Source organism: Bolinopsis microptera, chromosome 1, assembly GCF_026151205.1.
Source record: "Bolinopsis microptera isolate Bmic1 chromosome 1, MBARI_Bmic_1.0, whole genome shotgun sequence".
Classification (NCBI taxonomy): domain Eukaryota; kingdom Metazoa; phylum Ctenophora; class Tentaculata; order Lobata; family Bolinopsidae; genus Bolinopsis; species Bolinopsis microptera.
Genome location: NC_087072.1, coordinates 12,088,634 through 12,110,200, shown reverse-complemented (window position 1 = coordinate 12,110,200; position 21,567 = coordinate 12,088,634). Strand labels below are relative to the sequence as shown.

Sequence of the window (21,567 nt, the reverse complement as noted above, 5' to 3'; positions counted from 1 at the left end):
GGGTCACGAGAACAAGAGGGTAATAGAGGGAACCTGGTGAGACATGTTGGTCAGTGTGTCACGAGAACAAGAGGGTAATTGAGGGAACCTAGTGAGACATGTTGGTCAGTGTGTCACGAGAACAAGAGGGTAATAGAGGGAACCTGGTGAGACATGTTGGTCAGTGTGTCACGAGAACAAGAGGGTAATAGAGGGAACCTAGTGAGACATGTTGGTCAGTGTGTCACGAGAATAAGAGGGAAATAGAGGGAACCTAGTGAGACATGTTGGTCAGTGTGTCACGAGAACAAGAGGGTAATAGAGGGAACCTAGTGAGACATGTTGGTCAGTGTGTCACGAGAACAAGAGGGTAATAGAGGGAACATAGTGAGACATGTTGGTCAGTGTGTCACGAGAACAAGAGGGTAATAGAGGGAACCTAGTGAGACATGTTGGTCAGTGTGTCACGAGAACAAGAGGGTAATAGAGGGAACCTAGTGAGACATGTTGGTCAGTGTGTCACGAGAACAAGAGGGTAATAGAGGGAACCTAGTGAGACATGTTGGTCAGTGTGTCACGAGAACAAGAGGGTAATAGAGGGAAAGTAGAGAGTGGGAACTGACAGGGATTCAGCTAGTCGGGAGATGGAGTCGGGAAAGTAAAGGAATTAGCCGGAAATAACAAAGACATGGTTAAGTTGCGGTATCGTTTGCAAATAATGCGGCACCGCAACTATACAAAATGGTACAATGTACGGAAAGTTGATTTGTTTGCGGCGATGCTGTAATTATATGGAACTAGCAAATGCACTTGGAAGTGTACGTTTCACTCAAGGGTTGGTGGCACTTCTAGAATGATTAGTTTTTGTAAACAAATTTATTACTAACCGCTGGAACTGGACACCTACCAAGCTGGCTCAAAAGCTGGCTCACAAGCGGTCGGGCACTTTCAATATTACAAATAGTAAGTAAACATACTTAAAATTTAGATTATGTGGAACTATGCGGTATTATAAGCAAGGATTTTGCCGCAACTAATTGACACCTGTGGGAAATAAAAAGGATCTGTGGAATAGGGAGGGGCCGGATAAATTGGTAAAAAGAGGAGTTAGTCGATAAAACGGAGTTAGTCGATAAAACGGATTGAGAGGGTGATGACGAAAGAAACCCGTCTAGATACGAAGAGTTGGTCCGGAAATATAGGTGGTGTTATTAGGAAATATAGGTGGTGTTATTAGAAATTACCTCGACAGGAAGGTGTTATTTGGGGAGTGGAGAAAAACAGAAATACCGAAGAAGACAAATAAATCTTGATTTAACGGTATGTGAAAAGAGAGTTGTTGATTTGTATAGCACTCACTTAGACATAGGAGACTGGGGGTACTGGGAGAGGATCGGTACCACTGAGTCATCTTTAGACCTTCTCCTGAAAAGCAAGCTGTTAACTGGATCAAACGATTTTCTATGCAAACTGGGTCAACATGCCATGATGCCATCACCAACCTCGACACTTTTCGAGTTAAGTGTCTCAGGAAAAGAAATGATCTCATTCTGTAATTATCCACAATTTTAAAATAAACGGTTGAAATAGTCAGTAATAATGAACTTGCCAGCTATGCTCATGAAATGACCTAACTGGCCAAGCCTAACAAAAGAATGCTAAGAAATAATGTATAAATTATTCACCGGGCGTTATGAGCAAGAGGGAAAGGGAACTCAAAACAAGACGTCACAGGGAACAATATAGAATCATTTATAGTCAGCAAACCAATAGTCATGGCAAATCAAATGTGACAGTACATCTTCTGTATCATTGCAGAGAAACGATTAATAGAAATACTCAAACTGCTCGGGGCCAGAACTTTTAATTGAATACAAAACACGCTATTATCACTATTATCATCATTAAAAAACACGTTATTCCTTCGTATTATATATAAACACTATTTCATGACATTAAAGACAAAAGCAAGAACATGGTGTCAGCGTCCTGTCATCATCAATAAATCAGATTAATAATCGGATCTTATTACAATTTTAATTATTTAATGATTTGTATCACATGATCTGACAAGAATGATCTAATACCTTATCATTAGGACCACTTAATCGTCAACCTTTTAATTATATTATGTTTCAAAGGTTTTGAAACACAAACGATACAAAATCTGCTGTCGGTATCAATCAGCGACAATTTAATAAAGAAACCTATCTAAAGCCCTTTGACAAGATAAGAAAGTTTGAAGGAATATTTCTTTGTTTTTTACACAGCCAATATCGTTGGCTGTGTTTCTGCCAACGATATTTGGCGTTGGCAGAAACACAGCGGGGTGTTGATTCAAAGAGAAGGTGCTATCAAACGCAATTAAATCAAATTTCATCCCCGTAAAAATGACGATATAAGCAGGCTCCACTTCTTGGATATGTGACTAGTAATTATGAAGTAATTATGAACAAGGTAAAATACATTCATTTCAGTGTTAATTACTATTTTAAATTGCGTGGGACATAAAGGGACCTCTATTACCCAGCTGGGTAATAGAGTTCCCTTCATGGCCCAGGCTATACTAGTATACTAGTATACTTTCTATTACAGTAAGACCTGGAGTGCAGAGGGCTACATTGAAAAATATTTTCATACTTGCAAGTTGTTCGTTTTCCTTTTCTTGAAAATGACAGACTGACTGACTTTAATGCTTTCTCTTTCTTTTTTATACCTGCGACAAAACAAATAATAATAACATTTCACCCGATGACTAACAGTTAAATCAGAGTAGCATTAACTTTCCAAAAACAATTTGGGGGTAAACAGTTTATAGAAACCCCGCCTCTAATATTCTATTACTTTTCAATTGCAAAACATGACATAGCATGCCTTACTTTTTAAAATAATATAACCGCAAATGAGTAAAACGCAGATAAGAAACGGAATATTACTTGATTTCTCGACTGTTGCAACTAATTTGTTGTTCCACGTGAAGGCCGTGCAGCTGGATACTCGCCGTCTCTTACTGTGTCGCACCTCACTGAGATAACGAATAGTTACTGTGTCGCACCTCACTGAGATAACAAATAGTTACTGTGTCGCACCTCACTGAGATAACAAATAGTTACTGTGTCGCACCTCACTGAGATAACAAATAGTTACTGTGTCGCACCTCACTGAGATAACAAATAGTTGCTGTGTCGCACCTCACTGAGATAACGAATAGTTACTGTGTCGCACCTCACTGAGATAACAAATAGTTGCTGTGTCGCACCTCACTGAGATAACAAATAGTTACTGTGTCCCACCTCACTGAGATAACAAATAGTTACTGTGTCGCACCTCACTGAGATAACAAATAGTTGCTGTGTCGCACCTCACTGAGATAACAAATAGTTACTGTGTCGCACCTCACCAGGGACAAAAGGAAATCGCGGCATGTACGGAATCGCGATTTTCCCCATTATTTGCGACAAATTTTATGTATTGTTTAATGTATAGTCGTTAAAATTCGCGGTATCGCGATTTTTGGCCAAAATAATCGCGAAATCCTTTTGTCCCTGCACCTCACTGAGATAACGAATAGTTACTGTGTCGCACCTCACTGAGATAACAAATAGTTATCAGTAGATAAACCACAGCAAAGATGTAACATGTAATATGCAAATGTATCGAGATAAGATAAGATAAGAAAGTTGTAGACCAGCTAATAAAGAACTAGTAGTAGTACTTAGTAGTAAACCCGCGATGGGGTGGCATGTGCCTCAATAGGTTATTACAAACATTTATTATATCAATTTATCATTAAATAATTCAACAATATCAATAACTTATGGTTGATCCTTCACACTTAGTAAATATAAAAATAAAGTTAATCTACACTAAATAATCTATATAACTCTACCCATGAGCTATGTCGAGGAGGCAACTCTCTGAACAACACAAGTGTTTTGACAGCATCAGATCTCCCTGCCCCGATCTGAAACGATAGACTGTTTACCTAACAATTAACCATGTAACCATGGTAACAATTCCTCTTGCGAAGATCCCCACAGCTCCTCTATACAACCGGCATTTTCCGCTAGCTTTAAAAATACAGCATCTTGGTGCTAGAAATTTATAAAATGCTATTCTGACAGATGATTTTGATATTGATATTCAATAAAGCAAATTAGCTTCATCCGGGGGAATTACCTGTCCAATGTATTGTTTATATCGCTCAGCATACTACTAGAGGACTGGCCAGATTTAGACTGATAAGGAGGTGGAATAACAAAGAAAGCGGGAGGTGAGAGGGCACATGGTAGCTCATCCGAATCTATCAAACCTGCTCAACAAGATATTAGATTAAAAACAGTAACCAGATAATCTTTACAGTCACAACAGGTATTCCAAGATTGATGCACAATTATGGACAGTGAAAACTGAACATTTGATAATCAAATGCAAAACTTCATAAACTCAAAAAACACTAACCGTCATCAGAGATAACGAAAGTATTACGAGGTTCTAGATCGCTACCATCATCTTCGGCAGTGTCGGGGCCTAAACAACCACACTGGCGAAACAGCAGCTTCCATATGTTAACACTTGAATCATCGCACAACTCAAAATATCTACACAAATGAGACCCTGACTGTAGTCTATTTTCAACGACAAGAATTTCCCCAGAGAAATAGAAAGTGTAGTCAGATAGTTTAAGTATGGCATCAACTTCGTAAGGGTGGGTTTCTTTGGCAGATTTCCATATCTGAAAATTGAGTTTTTTGTGATAAGTAATATGGTATTGAAAAAGTTGAGATGGTTACTAAAAAGTCTGTACAGAGAAGAACTTGGTAGGGAAAGTTATGAGATAAAACTTACCTTCTCTTTTGCAACAATAAAATGTGTTGATGTCAAGAAGCAGCGAACTTTTCGCATGTACTCCAACGCAGTACTTTTTACCTCAACAAAGTTACCAACTTTCTTTGGCAGTTCTGATATGTCACTGAAAATAAGTTTTATGTCGTATGTTGCCAAGTTGTTAATAGCTACTGCCTTGTTCAACTTCATAAGTTACTGAGTAGTAATCAGCCACCATGTAAATAAGACAGTGCCTATATATATATAAAGGAGTAAGAGCACAAAGATTTTGTGATTACTTCAAAATTACTCACTTGGGAAAAGATTCAACCTCGCGTCTTATCGATCGTAAATCACATGATGATGTTGGCGAGAGCCACTCTTTAAGACTACTGTGACGACTACATCCCTTGTAGATATGAACTCCTCTGAACAGTCCATCAGACAACATAGAACCTATGAGTGTAATTTATGATTTAATTTTATTGGTCTCTTTTTGAGCAGACTAAAATTTCTAATGGACAAGTTAAGTTTATGGACAACCAATCCCAAAAGCAAACATGCATCATATGGAATTACGACCCTGGAGGTGGATTCATATCAATCAGACATAACACTACGGCTGTCAGCCTCCTTGAGAAAGTGTGTTATGGTGTAGAAACTGAACCTGGTCTTCAACCAGTTGGAAGCAGAGTGCTCCCATCAGGTACAAACCTACAGTCATTTTCTGCGCAAGGTTTTTGATCTCCTCTGAACAAAGCATGTCCAACAAGAACAAACTACTTCAGACAATGTATAACTATCATGAATATGAGAAGAAGCGCTCTTACAACCATAGAGTACAAGAGACTGAACATGGACATTTTACATCACTGGTCGTGTCCACAACATAAAAAAAGAAAAATGTTAATCCCACCTCAATTTCTGTTCCCTAGTTTGGGGTTTGCAGCCAAATCACACATTCAATGAAACAATAAGTTTCACTATTCACCAAACAGAAACAAGGAGTGAGAATGGTTATGCCAGGTTACGTCAACTATTTCTATAAGGACGGCCAATTGCCTGCACACATGAGGGATAGCTTTAAAGAGTATGAAATTCTCACTACATAACACACCTCACAACATGGATTAGTATTAGTCAACTATTTAAACAATTACCACCATCAGCACATAGGTACCTCTCTTATACCCGTCCGAAATACGCTGAACATGCATGACTCATGCAGCGTACTACAAAATAATTAGAAATGAGCCACTTCCAACAAACATTTTAGCTACAAAAGCACTTTCAATAATAATAATTAGCGGCCAAATTAGAAATCAGAAAATGTTCACTGCCAGACCAGCTGCTAGTCTTCTGATAATACTCCTGGCCATCGCTCAATGAAAGCCTTATCAGCACAACACACAAAATCACATATCATCAACATGATCTCAGCGCATTATAATAACAACCACACGCACGGACTATCACCGCTCACTACAGACACACACACACACACACACACACACACACACACACACACACACACACACACACACACACACACACACACACACACACACACACACACACACACACACACACACACACACACACACACACACACACACACACACACACACACACACACACACACACACACACACACACACACACACACACACACACACACACACACACACACACACACACACACACACACACACACACACACACACACACACACACACACACACACACACACACACACACACACACACACACACACACACACACACACACACACACACACACACACACACACACACACACACACACACACACACACACACACACACACACACACACACACACACACACACACACACACACACACACACACACACACACACACACACACACACACACACACACACACACACACACACACACACACACACACACACACACACACACACACACACACACACACACACACACACACACACACACACACACACACACACACACACACACACACACACACACACACACACACACACACACACACACACACACACACACACACACACACACACACACACACACACACACACACACACACACACACACACACACACACACACTCACTACACACAGAGCTCAACAATCAATTCTGAACGGGTGGCTGATTTTGATAAAATAACATCAATTATTTTAATTGAAGTACAAACTACAACGGCTGCACCCCTGACTTTTAAACTACAGATAAGAGACGTATAGGATACAAGGATACAAGGATACAAAAGTGATGATTATTTTATTGAATTCACAATAGTTATAATTCTGAAATAATTTAAGGTTACACAATTCTAGTTATTTACAAATGTGTAGCCTGGATAAAATAGAAATGCAATGTTTTATAATACTATTTTTCTATGAATAGATCGGATTTGTATATATGAGAACATATGTATTCTGATTTACTTACTTGGGTGCTATCATCAGTGGGAATGGAACAATTGACAAAGAACTGTCAGCTCGAATTCAAAAGGCCTCTGGGGCATTCTATCAGCTTAGCAGTATATGGTACAGTCGCAATATCAAGACACCAACTAAAATCAGGATATACAAAGCGGCTGTCCTCACTATACTGCTATATGGAAGTGAGGTATGGAATACCACTCAGACGCAGATGAAAAGATTCGAGGTGTTCCATCATAGATGTCTGAGAAGAATCCTGAAAATCAAATGGTTTTTTCACGTATCTAATGCTGACGTACTTAAGCGGGCTAACATCGCCCCTGTTGATACTTTCGTACGAGCAGCTAGGCTCCGATGGTTTGGCCAATAGAGGGACGTAGTCTCTATGTGATGAGCAAACAGTCCCAGTTTCTGTGGGACCACCGAATTGATAAGAGCACAGAAAAGAGGGAATTGAGATACAGTATAACCTTTCGCTACGTAAGCAGGAGCACCAATGCGACATTGATTATTGGTGATTCAAACACCCGGTTCCTCAAATTTGGGGCTGGAAAAGGAACATTTGGTCACAAACTGCCTGGGAAAAGAATTGAATGTTTCACAATAGATCAGTTAGACCCTGTTCTTTGTGGGGCATATTTCAAAACTATAGAATGTTACGGTGTGACAATTTTACCCATTTTTTCCGAAAAATGTCCAAGAAAACAGGTTCATTATTGGTTAAATTATGTTTCTAAGGCTTTTCAAACCTACGATTTACATATCTGCCATAGAAAATAGTGAGAAATCAATCCGTTTTTGAGTAATTAAAAGTCGAAATTTCGTTACGGAGTGACTAGATAAATTTTCAGATTTTGGTACACCCATATTCTGACCTAATTTTTATCTCAGATATTCTTGAAAGTTGCATTTTGACGGCTTCCAGGCACTTTCCAGACATTTTCCTTCAATAATTAATCAAGAAAAAGTGTGTATTGCCTAAGGAATAAAAAATTTGAGGCTTCAAAAATTTTGGGGATTGTTACGGAGTGACTGTTACAGAGTGACGCATCAAACAGTCTCTCATTCCACTCGAATTTTTCATCCTGTTCCTGGCTCTAAATAGTAGAATTCTTTTCAAAATTAGATAGATAACACTTAAACAAGGTAGCCACACAAATTTATTGATGCGAAATAAATCAAATCTGGTACAATTCATTAGTCTTGATCACAATTATGAATAAAAATACGATCATGTGATAAAAAATCAACCCTGGAGCTTACAACTCTGTAAATTTCCCTTAAAATACAGCGCATTTAAATCACTGTTTGAAAAATATAAACAACTGCATAAAAATCAGTCTCATCATCATTCTGAGCTAAGATAAAGAGTTCACTATACAAGAACAAGAGGTACTTCTTTGGAGCGAAAATGCTCACTTTGTTGACATCCTTCCCCAAGTATACTTGATTGTCTCTGCCTGGCAGTGTATAGCTGATATCATTTCTTATCAGAAACTGTCTCACCTTCTCAGCCACATCAGGTTTTAAAAGCACTTTAGGTCTTCCTCCTAGTCCGTTTCCACAATCTCCAAACAGCCTGGCAATAGCTCTTTTCCTTCTTGGAGTCGCATCAATGGCTTCCAAAGTTAAGTCCCTTACGACCTCTTTCCGTTGGTCTAACTGCTTAGGAAGTGCTCTTGATACCCTTACCACGCTTCTCGCCTTCGAAGATTTTGATGAGAAAGCAGGACTGCTATTATCTGACTCTTGCTTCTTAACTTTCTCCCTCGATTTAATCTGTCTTGCTCGTTCATTAAGCTTGATGCTTTCAAACAGGACTGGATCATTTCTTTCAGCTGTCCTCCTATAGTTTGACTTTCTCAAAGCATCTTTCCTCTTGTAGTCTGCCCACTTAACAGGATCCATCTTCTTTTTCTCTCTACATATACGAGCCCTCCCTTTCCCCGTCAAAGCCATGTCGTAAGGTAAATCAGAAATTAGCTACTGATTTAGCAACTAAGATGGTGTACTATAGTTAATAGTACAGGCTATAGTTAATAACCCAGTCTATAGTTAATAGACTTCAATGTGTGTGTTTGATATATATACTAAGATGGTGTACTATAGTTAATAGTACACTTGAAATAGCGTAAAGATGTGATCAGGTCATGCTGCAACTTATCCAAAAATACGTGATCTTTCCTTGTGTTTCGGCTCATATCTCAATAGCCCCAGGCACCATGCTCCAGGTAGAGCGTAATTAGGTGATTACATAATTACAAGGTTGGTCGTATCATAGAGTGCACCTAATTAAAGCTAGCGCCTAGGTAAATAGTAAATACATGATAATGTGATCCGATCCCATATTCCCAGACATTTAAATTGATAAGCACGTAGGATCAGATCACGTCATGTACTGAAATACCGACCACCCTTGACGGTGGTTTCAGCTGACAAGCTAGGTATTATGCAATCTGGCATTAATATTACAAACCAGATCAATAACAACTGTAAATCTTGAAATGTCAATAAAAAAATTCGTTACGGAGTGACAATGTCCCTTGAATTTGTCACTCTGTAACACAGCGTTACGGAGTGACCAAAGTTTGGCTCATCATATCTCCTCTTAAATTATAATGTTATCAATCGAAAATGTTGGATAATCTTAGTGTATGGAATGCAATAGCCGTGTAGTTAAGAGAATAGATAACTTTTTGACACTTTTTTGTTACGGAGTGACAAAATTTTTTAAACCACATTTTCCCCATGTTAGCTCTTTCTCCTTGATTGGGCTTTATATCAGTCTGTAAAAATGAAATCTCATATACTAACACACAAAATTTGGGTTTAGTTCAAGCAAAGGCCTAATCTAGAGACGTTATGAAGTAGAGCACACTTTTGAGGATTGTTTTAGTGTCGATGATAGAATGAGCTATTTTTGCATGATAGAATAGATTGATGTCTCCAATATTGCAGATTTTCAAAGTATAAAGTTCAAACATTCTAAAATTTCCAAAATTGGATTGATAAAAGCATTTCTGAAATTTCCTCCAAGTGGAACCAGTTTTGAAATATGCCCTGTGTAGGATACAAGAACGTTGTAGTACACTGTGGTGTAAATAATATCAAGAGGGGAGGGGGTGATGTTAAACATTGGGCTAATGAGCTGACAAAGAAGCTCAAGAATATTTGTGATATGTGTCCATACTCTAAAGTTATAGTTTCACCCATCCTTCCAACTAGGTCCTCCTGGCTGAATGACAGAGCCATGGAGTTTAATAGTTTATTATTTGGGTACTGTAATACTAATACTAGAATAGGCACTTTAGATTTTGATAGTTTTGTTGATGAGGAGGGTCTACTGGACAAGCAGTTTTGTAGATACAAGAAGCCGGATGACCCAATCCACCTGGGGTCAAGACTCAAGCGGTATCTTTAAACTCTCCAGCTCCCGGGCAATTGCCCATAAGATCCTAGGTAGCCCTGTTGATGGGAGGTTGTTCAGTGATGTTACCAAGGCCCAAAAAAGATTTTCCCCACGTTCTCGTAGATCCGTAGTTATGTCATGATAGCCAAACGTATATGTGAGAACTGTGTCTGCTGCACCAACCTATTCGTGCTGGACACCCATTTATAAATTGCAATAAGTGTGATTGCATCATTCACAAGAGATGTAAAACACAGGAAAACATTGCCACTTTTAGAGAAAAAACTTACTGCTCAAATTGTATTCAAAATCATGATATAATTCGTTATAATCCATTCTATCAAGCACCTCACTTTTCAAACAACGAACTACTTGACAATGAACCTCACGACTATATAGACTCAATAGGTACAATCTCAAAAACTCTTGAGAACTGTCAATCATATTCTACTAAAAACTTCAACAACCTCATAAAGCAGATTCCTCAAACAACATCAAAGAGCATTTTCTCACACTACTTTCGAAATATTGATGGAAATGGTACTAACTTTGACAAATTGGCTTTAGAATTAGCCTGCATAGACCACACATTTTCTGTGATAGGTCTAGCAGAAACAAACATTGTTCCCTGTAATAGTCAGCTGTACCAACTTAAAGACTATACTTCATGTTACCAAAAACGCTTCGTTTCTAATAATACACAACAGGTAAAAAGGAAAGGAAGTGGAGTTTCTCTCTACATTCACAACTCCTTTAACTTTAGTGTGATTGAAAAGTTATCTGTTTGTACAGAGCACTTTGAGTCCCTATTTGTAACAATAAGTAATGCTCCAGAACCAGTAACAGTTGGAGTTGTATACCGCTCACCAAGCAATCCACTTGCTAACTTCAATGCACAGTATAAAGAAGTTCTTACTGCACTGAAAGGACATAAAGCATACATATTAGGGGACTTCAATGTTAACATAACCAATTTATCAGGCCCAGATGAAGATATATTTGAAGAAGTTATTTATAGTCATGGGTTCACGCCCACAATATCCATTCCCACACACCAAATGCCCCACTGCTCAAAAACGTGCATTGATAACATACACACTAATGACATTCACTCATCAACTATATCTGGAGTAATTCAGGATAGTGCTTCACATCACCAGCCCATTTTCTGCCTTCAAGTAATGAATTCTGATGCTAGTTCGGAACAGAATAAACCACCTGAAAAAACAACCATTTATTATAACTATAGTAATGCAAACCTTGATAAGCTCTGTGAAGAAATTGAAAACGACATAGATACATTCTACTACAGATGTGACTCTTTTGAATCCTTCATGGATCTGTTTCAAGAAAAGATAGATATATCTTGCAAATTGGCTTCACCAAAAACCACCAAACGAAATAACATAACAAATCCATGGATCACAAACGGCCTCATCAACTCTGTGGAGAAAAAAGCCAGACTTTATTTTGAATGGAAAAAAACAGAAACATTGTTAATTCCAGATGGGGATCCGGAAAGACATAATGTTTACAAGGACTACTCAAAATATCTTAAAATTGCCATAAAAACTGCCAAAACCAGGTACTATGCTGAAAAGTTTGAGAAAAATAGCCATAACTCCAAAAAAACATGGCAAATAATCAACGAGCTTCGTGGCAAAAAGAAGAATCACCTAAAAGATGACTTCATTATAGATGGAACTAGAGTAATTTGTAGGCGGACAATTGCAAACAAATTCAATAGTTACTTTACATCTTTAGCTAGTAATTTAAATGAGAAAGTTTTGTCCGACAACCAACTGTCTATCCAACCAATGCAATCATTTGTTGAGTTTATGTCGAAATCAGTCAACAGTTCAATACATCTAGAAGAAACTCATCCTGAGGAGATTCTTGAAATAATTCAAGAATTCGTTAACGGAAAAGCCAGTGATATACCAATAGCAGTTATCAAGAAACCGGCTTATCTCTTATCCAACATATTAGCATATTTGTATAATACATGTATTCAAAAATGCACGTTCCCATCCATATTCAAAATAGGCAAAGTTACTCCTATCCATAAAAAAGATAATAAAGAAAATATTGAAAATTATAGACCTGTGTCAATATTGCCAATCTTTGGTAAGATATTTGAAAAAATAATATACAAACGGCTTTATACCTTTTTCACTGCTAATGACATTCTCAGTAATGAACAATTTGGTTTTCGAAAAGGCCACTCAACCTCACATGCACTCCACAAATCAGTTGATTCAATCACAACATCAACATCCAGTGGTAACCATGTTCTAGGAATCTTTATTGACCTAAGCAAAGCTTTTGACACTCTTGACCATGGCATTCTCCTGAGGAAACTGGAAAATTATGGGGTTAGAGGTCTAGCTCTAGGACTTCTAAAAAGCTATTTATCCGATAGATCACAGTATGTTTCATTTCTCAACACTACATCAGAGACTATGAATGTAAAATATGGAGTTCCCCAAGGTTCCATACTAGGCCCTCTACTTTTCTTATTATATATGAACGACATAACAAACTGTTACAAAGGCGATGAATGCAAATTTGTGCTCTATGCTGATGACACAAATATATTTATCACTGGACCGTCCAAAGAATCAACATACTTGAAGGCCAATAAAGTTCTTGATTTCGTATGCAAATTCATGAGAAGTAATCTCTTACATATAAATATGTCTAAATGCTGCTACATACATTTTCTACCTGCATACGAATCTGATGAAACCTGCGCCAGAGTTAGGCGGTATGCCAATGAATATGACAAATCACAAGGAATATTTATAAATGGACACAAAATTGTCAAGGTTAACAACATCAAATTTTTTGGTGTAGTAATTGATGAAAAACTTAGCTGGGGCCCACATATAGAATATCTAAGAAAAAAAATAGATCCGCTACAGGAGCACTTAACAGGATTAAACATTCAGTTCCAGGGGAACACTACCAAAAAATATACTCTGCATTATTGGAATCACATATTGCTTACGGAATAAGTGTTTGGGGCTCAGCCCTCAAAGACCAACCAAACGATAAGCTGTTCATAACTCAGAAACGTTGTATAAGAATCCTTTTTGGAGACCTAAATGCATACCTTGACAAACATGCCACTTGTGCACGAGCCAGACCTTATACAAAACAGAGGTTAGGAGCTGCTTTCTTCGAAAAGGAGCACACCAAGCCCATTTTTAATCGACTAAAATTGCTTACTGTTCAAAACTTGTACAAATACCAATGTATATCTGAGATATTTCGAATTATGAAATTTCGCACTCCATACTCGTTGTATTGTACCATAGACTCATCATGAACCAAAAAGAACAACTGGGGTAGGTAGGTAGCCCTGGTGGGTGCGTAAACTTCACGGTCTGCTCTCTCCAAGATCAGCCTGCTTCTCCATTTTACCGTGAAGCCTAATTTCTAGTTTTTATAAATACAATGCAAGTGCAGGTTTACTAATCTTAATCTACTTAACAACTCAATAGCCCAAGTCACCATACCCGTAGTATATTCCATGGTAATAGAAGAACTTTAAAGTTATTCAAATTGTTGCTATAATTGATTTAAATAAAAAATTGTTGTTTTCTTGAAAAAAAAATTGTTGTTGATGCCAGAAGAAAGGATACCCAACTATCTTCTGCACTGGATCCCAAAGAATCCTGAAAATCAAATGGTTTTTTCACGTATCTAATGCTGACGTACTTAAGCGGGCTAACATCGCCCCTGTTGATACTTTCGTACGAGCAGCTAGGCTCCGATGGTTTGGCCATGTGGTGAGGATGCCAGAAGAAAGAATACCCAACTATCTTCTGCACTGGATCCCAAAGCATGGTAAAAGATCAAGAGGCAGACCTCGGAAAAACTGGTTGTCATGCGTCCGGGAGGATGCAGCAATCTTCAGAGGTGTCGATAACATCACGATAGAAGATGCAGAACAACAAGCTACAGACAGGGTTCACTGGAGAGGTCTAATACACCAGAGAAAGGAGTTACTATGTGGTGCAGGCCACTCCAACGACTAGGAGGAGACCTTTTCAAGTACAAGTACAAGTATGTATTCTGATAACATTTAAAGTTTGGTGAGTGAATTAAAGCTTGGTGTGTGAATTAGAGTGGAAATAAAAAAGATATTTATTTTATTATATCATATATCTTAATAATGTGACCAGCTGTATTATTATTTTACCTACAGATTATGTTATTGCAGTTAGTATCGACATGAATGTTATGATATTATTGCAGTTTATTTTTATATTATATTGTTTTCAATAGAATAAACCGGTTTCAAAGCCCTTATGGGTGACCCTCAAGTCTTTTAAAACAAAGAACTCTCACCTGTCATCTATCTGGTGATAAAGCGAAATTCGTTCAACACCCTATGAAAATGGAGGAATTTAATTTCAATGTGCCTCCGATTTGGACCGTTCTGTGGATATGCTTATACGTTTTTGGTATATGAATAAGCTGTGGGATTGTGAAAGTAAGCTTATATACCAAAAATATTACTGACCTAGCCGGTTTGCTATCCGATAAAATACTAGACCCTACAAAATTTACTGCCACAGCGAGAGCAATCCATTCAATTCTCTCTGTGAACGAACATTTACAGCCTACTATAAGAGCCCAGATTTTCACTCAAATACTGGCCAATGCATAATGCTATAGGACCTCAAAATAAGTATTATAAAACATTTCTATTTTATCCCACAGAGGAATTTGTTTCCCTTTGCTTTGAATCAATCAAACTAGATGAATTGTTGTAAATACTGAGATCAAACTATCAATCTACAGTTTGATCTCAGTATTTATCCCTACATATTTGTAAATAACTAGAATTGTGTAAATAACTAGAATTGTGTAACCCTGGGGACCTTAGGCTATTATATTTATGTTAATAATCATAGAGATTAGGCGGAATGACAAGCTGAGCGCCGCGCCCAGTAATTTTTATGCTGATTTAAAAAAAAAGACTTATTACTTAGTATACAAATTATGACTTAATGAGTCACGAGCTAATAACCATTTTGGTCAGACACGCGCACGTGACAAGCTTGTAAAACAATATTTCATTGACATACGTTGCATGCCACTTTTCGCGCCGAAGGCTGTTTATGCTTTAGGATTTGAGTCAGTTTTGATTTTAAAATAATCGCGTAAAAATAGTATAAAAATTTAAAGTACAGATTTGTGCACTTTAACTTTTAATATTTACCATAAAAATCAAAATTAGCATTTACAAATGTACACAGAACGGTCCAAATCTAATCGCCACCGTGGTTCTGTTGGACGTTTTCACTTAATATAACCATGTGCTTTCACGCCGCTGCGGGCACGCTTGGTTTACAAATAAAAAACAACGTTGCAAATGTGTAAAATGGTCAATTTTCAGGCTTAAACTAAATGTAACTTTGTCAATACAATATCGCTTATTAGAGCAATGAGCATGAGTTATTTTTAATATCAATATCAATCGTCAAAAAATGATATAAAATGTTGTAACTTCTTGATAGTAGAGGCTCTTACGGGCATTATCTGCTCGATACGTTAGGGACCCCAGATACACCTTACTAGACGTATTTTTGACCGTAGAATCGATTGAAAGTGGTTTCAAGATGATTGGACTGATTGTTCTGGGGTAAAATCGCAAAAAACCGATTTTTGGGCCAAAAATAGGCCAAAAAACCATGTTTTTTGATATTTTGAGCAAGTTAATTTTGTTGGCATGTCGGCAAAACTTGCATAAAGATAGCTAAAAGACAGCCGCACAAGATTGTATAAAAATAAAACAAATCCCTCTATTTGTTCTGAGGTAAAAATCCAAAAAAGTGGTAAAAATTTTGACTTTTTTGCTTGAAGTTTGAATAATTTTTTGCAGTTGTATTAAATCAACCCAAAAATAGTCACATCGTGTTTGCCTAAATTTTTCCTTTCCGAGAAGTACCCACTTCATATACTTTATCGAAGTTTGAATATTGTCACTCCGCAAGCGTTTTTGCCAAATTTTCGACGCGCACTACGCGCAAAAGCATTTAGTTGTTATCAATTGGCACCCGCGCGTTCATCATAAATTTCAAACAGCTATAACTCAGCGAGATTATGTCCGTTCTAGCTCATATTTTCACACTAAATAGAAAATAATGTGATCTTATTGCTGACAAAATATGAATATAATTACTCTATTTGCCTTAGAGTAATAGACTGTCAAAGTTTAAAACGCGCATTGGTATAGCACGTGACTAATAAGTCCAAATTTATACTTCTTAACATATTATCGATCCTTAGACATCATACTATTGTGTCCAATTAGCGGTTAGGTCTCTAAACTCGTAGCAGAAAACACGTCTTTTTGCCCGTAAGAGCCTCTACTATGAACAAATACGAACTAGTTGTGTACAAATTTATAAATTTATAAATTATTATTCCTCTAAATTTTTCAAAGTGTTTGTATTATCTTTATTATAAAACAGGATCTTACCGACAAAAATGATTCTTAAAAATACCTTAATGCGGTAAACTGTACCCTTGAAAAAGATTTTCCCAACATCTGTTGCGTCAACAGCAGCAGTTTCCTTACGTGTGATGTGTTGTCTTTCTCCTTTCTGTGTCCCCGTCGTTTTGTTTTGTGAAATGTATTGTAGTAGTGTTTTAATATTTAAATCGAACGCAACTCAATAGTTAATAATAACAAACACAAATACTATTTTAAATAATTGATTAATATCGATTTATATACAAACCAAACATTAATTATTCTTTAATAACCTTTTATATATGTGTTAAACGATCCAGGGCATATCTAAAATTCGATAATGAACTTCATATACTATTAGTACCGCGTGCTGATAAATATTCTGGGAATCAATCCACCCAATCGTGGCGATAACATATTTTTGTGCTTAGCCGGTTTTAGGTTTGAGTTTGTGCTCCAAAAGTGGTAAATCGGGTGCTAGTAAAGCTCTTGCAGGCAACTGGCTCCTTTTGCCAACTGCTTTTGGTTTAAGCGCTGACTCACATTTGGAACTGGCACTGGTATAATTGTAATATCCTACGAAGTCAGCATGCTATATTATTTTGCAAAACTCGTTTAATATCTTGACAATATTTAAAGTTTATGGTTTTAGGTTTAGGCGCGGCGCGCGCACCGCTTATATGTTATAGCTCATTCAGCTTCTGTTTTCAGCGCTGTGTTGCTACACACTGTATAGCATGTGGGTCAAGCGCGGTGCCGCGCCTAAACATGAAACAGCAAAAGAGTTATTTATTTTAAAATTTATTTTTGTATCTCAAAAATGATGTAAAGTTTTTAATATGACGTAGAATTAAAGCTATTTCCGTAGTACAGCCTAAGTGCTAAGCATGCTCGTTAGAAAAACTATGAACAATGGACATAACATGCTAGCTTTCTTTATTTTTGTAAGTCGCGTCGGCTGACATCTTGGGTTGTACTGGATGTAACAAGTTTATTATCGGATGTCTACTTATATTTATTATGATATCATTATTCATTGTAATGGCAATAAAATTTAAATTTTGTTTTACTTAAATTTTGTTTTACTGTTGCATGCAGCTATATCTCTAATTTCGTTCAATTCATGCAAGTTAAGTTGTCCATTTGCAAATTTCTACTACTTAAATCACTTCATAAAACCGATAACAAGTTCATTCTAGGTCTCGGCCCCAATCTTCCAATGAATAAATTATCTGATTCAATAGCAAAAGAGAGAGAGCTGTTTGGGCTGGGGTGAATGTCCTTCTCAGTACACAGTAAGGAACCTAGTGACTCGTTACTTCGCCAGGGTTCGTTATTAGCTAATGGCTGACCGTTTGTGTCTTTATCAGATTTTTTCGCCAGGTAGAAGGTACTGAATTCAGTTTTACTTTCATTTATTGGAGGTTCCAGTCTTTGAGAATCTCCTTCACTGCAGGAAGGAAAATTCTCAGTTTCTCGATGTCCTCGTCAGGAAAGTCACAATCGTCTCACGTCTGAATATTCCCACTCAGTTGGAAAACCTAGTTCTGATACTGGTGGGTTTGGTCTCCCAGATACAGCTCTGAGGTGGTGTAAGGCTGCTGCAAGAATAATTGTGAATAGCTTTCCAGATAAATAGTCACCTTGAAAGGCTCCGAGTAAACTTTCAAACTCTTCCGAGGAGTCACAATACCTTGTCCTATCGAACTTATGTATTTGTTCCCACTAAATGACACGTTAGGAAAACAAATTTTTTTAGGAAAACAAATTTAAATTTTGGTATTTATTAATAACAATCAAAACATATCATATCATAAAAATAAAGCCACGCGTTGGTTGACTGCCTCAGTAAGGTGAATAATTTAAGCTTAAAGGTGCCCTGCGCATTTACAGAACCTTATGCGGCAATCACATATTCATGAGGACCTGTGAGCGCCAAAATTAATTTAAAGTTTCTAAAAGTCATACATCACTACGAGTTACTCATGCTTTTGGATTATAAGAGTGCGGATTGTCAGGTATTTCATTCATTCATACTTAATCGGTTTAAAGCTGTATATTTAGAACTCACTATTGTTTAAACTACGAAAGCAGAACGTAGATAATGGACAATATACCAACGACAATACCAAGGACCCGAGTGCCGCATTGACTTTTCCGGATCCGTTTTTACCGAAGGCTTATCCACCAGTTACTCATGCTGCATGTATAGTCTGATAATATTTTGTCTTACCTCTAGCAAGCATTCTGTAAATTGAAGTGTCGTATTTATTTATTATAGAAGAGCCAGCCAACCTCCGCATTATAATCTTGATTTCCTCAGCATACTTCTCAAAAGTGATTAGGAAAACAAATTTTTAGGAAAACAAATTTAAATTTTGGTATTTATTAATAACAATCAAAACATATCATATCATAAAAATAAAGCCACGCGTTGGTTGACTGCCTCAGTAAGGTGAATAATTTAAGCTTGAAGGTGCCCTGCGCATTTACAGAACCTTATGCAGCAATCACATATTCATGAGGACCTGTGAGCGCCAAAATTAATTTAAAGTTTCTAAAAATCATACATCACTACGAGTTACTCATGCTTTTGGATTATAAGAGTGCGGATTGTCAGGTATTTTGTTCATTCATACTTAATCGGTTTAAAGCTGTATATTTAGAACTCACTATTGTTTAAACTATGAAAGCAGAACGTAGATAATGGACAATATACCAACGACAATACCAAGGACCCGAGTGCCGCATTGACTTTTCCGGATCCGTTTTTACCGAAGGCTTATCCACCAGTTACTCATGCTGCATGTATAGTCTGATAATATTTTGTCTTACCTCTAGCAAGCATTCTGTAAATTGAAGTGTCGTATTTATTATAGAAGAGCCAGCCAACCTCCGCATTATAATCTTTTGTGTGCCAAGTTCGTTTATAAAATCTAATCATATAATAAGATTGATCCAATAGTCTAAGATGAACGGTATATCATAGCTCATCGTTATTAAAATCCGAATGGATGAATTAATCAAGTAATGTTCCCTTTCAACACAACTAAACAACAAACAAATGCTTGCTCACCAGTGGTGACGCAATCGTAGGGGCATGTAGTTGGTTCAGATAACTCTCACCCCGACGACGGCGTCGAGAAATTATCAAATTATGCATTTGCGCCATACTGGACACATTTTATATTTAATATTTTGTGGTTTGTAGAAATTAGTGTCATCTAAAGTATAGCTTAACTGGCGAGCAAGCATCGTCCCACTCGGCGGGGACGAAATTACCGAGTCCAATCACAGAAAGTTAACCAAAAGATAAAAACAAGAGCTCGGATATCAACAAAAATCACACGCTCCAGACGACGGGGGAAGAGAGGAAAAGAAGTAAGCTGCTGGGCTCAACAAATTTTGATAATTGTAAACAAATTTGTTCTTGTGCCCTATAATAATTTGGTATTGAGGTATGACCCTGTACTGTGCGTGATAGTGAAAATGAAAGTGAATGTGAATCTATAATGCGAACGAAATGAGTTGTGGCCAGACGATTCTTCAATTTCAAAATAATAAAGTCAAAGGACTCTGTTTTAAAATACAAGCTCATTCTTATCAAAGTTTAATTCTGTCCATTCTAATTCTTCGTACCTTGACTGTATCTTGAGTAGCTCACTCTTCAGTGTTACTTTAACTAAGTTCGTTGACTTAGTAAAGCTTATCAAACTGTCAATTTTTCGACAGTCGTTCCACATTTTTGTTGATTGATAAATGAAAGAGGAGGATGGGTTTGGGGTGATGAACTGGTCTGAACGTCTTTGAGATGGTGATCTGTGGAGTAAAGATAGGAGTGAGATTGGAGATTCTAATCTGACAATTTTGAACAGTTCTAATAGACATGTGTATTTGTACAGGTTGTGGACGGTAAGAAGGCCGTTCTTGTTAAACAACGGCTTTGTACGTACTTTATCAACTCAATCTGGAGATTATCTGGACCACTGGCACAGTTTGATTTGAGTTTACTTGCAGCAAGCTTAACTTCAACTGGTGTAATGGGGTTATCAAGTGGTTTTGGATCGCAGGTTAAAGGTTGCAGGCCAGCTTCAACTCCTTCTGTTAGTTGTTTTTCGAAGAAAGATTTCGCTGCGTTTGCTTTCCCTAAATCAGTACCAGGGCAATTCCACGGTAAGGTTCCACTTGGTGAAAATGAAAAATGTTAAGATAGGCACCTAATTTTGGTTAAAATATGTTCATTAGACTCTTAACCTTACAGGTCAACAAAAGTTTTTTGTTTCATATTGCATTAACTTTTGATTTTTCTTATTCAAAGGAACACTACTCGGAAATGAAAAAAATCATTCAAATTTTCAAAGGGCCATAGTTTGGGTATGCAGGAATATTTCTC

At 37.3% G+C, this 21,567-nt stretch overlaps 1 protein-coding gene across 1 annotated transcript in view; it reads right to left on the bottom strand.

The window, feature by feature from the left end:
* The window catches only part of LOC134814146 (uncharacterized), a 55,276-nt gene extending 50,007 nt beyond the window's left edge, over positions 1–5,269 (bottom strand). Inside the window, exons 1-8 of the mRNA XM_063822189.1 lie at positions 5,121–5,269; positions 4,828–4,951; positions 4,441–4,714; positions 4,159–4,291; positions 3,869–3,943; positions 2,916–3,004; positions 2,620–2,695; positions 1,339–1,404 (exon numbers count right to left, since the gene is read on the bottom strand). Of these exons, the coding sequence (XP_063678259.1) occupies positions 1,339–1,404; positions 2,620–2,695; positions 2,916–3,004; positions 3,869–3,943; positions 4,159–4,291; positions 4,441–4,714; positions 4,828–4,951; positions 5,121–5,257 (974 nt within the window). The 5' untranslated portion in view covers positions 5,258–5,269. The remainder of the gene's footprint in view (positions 1–1,338; positions 1,405–2,619; positions 2,696–2,915; positions 3,005–3,868; positions 3,944–4,158; positions 4,292–4,440; positions 4,715–4,827; positions 4,952–5,120) is intronic.
* Positions 5,270–21,567: the final 16,298 nt, after the last annotated feature.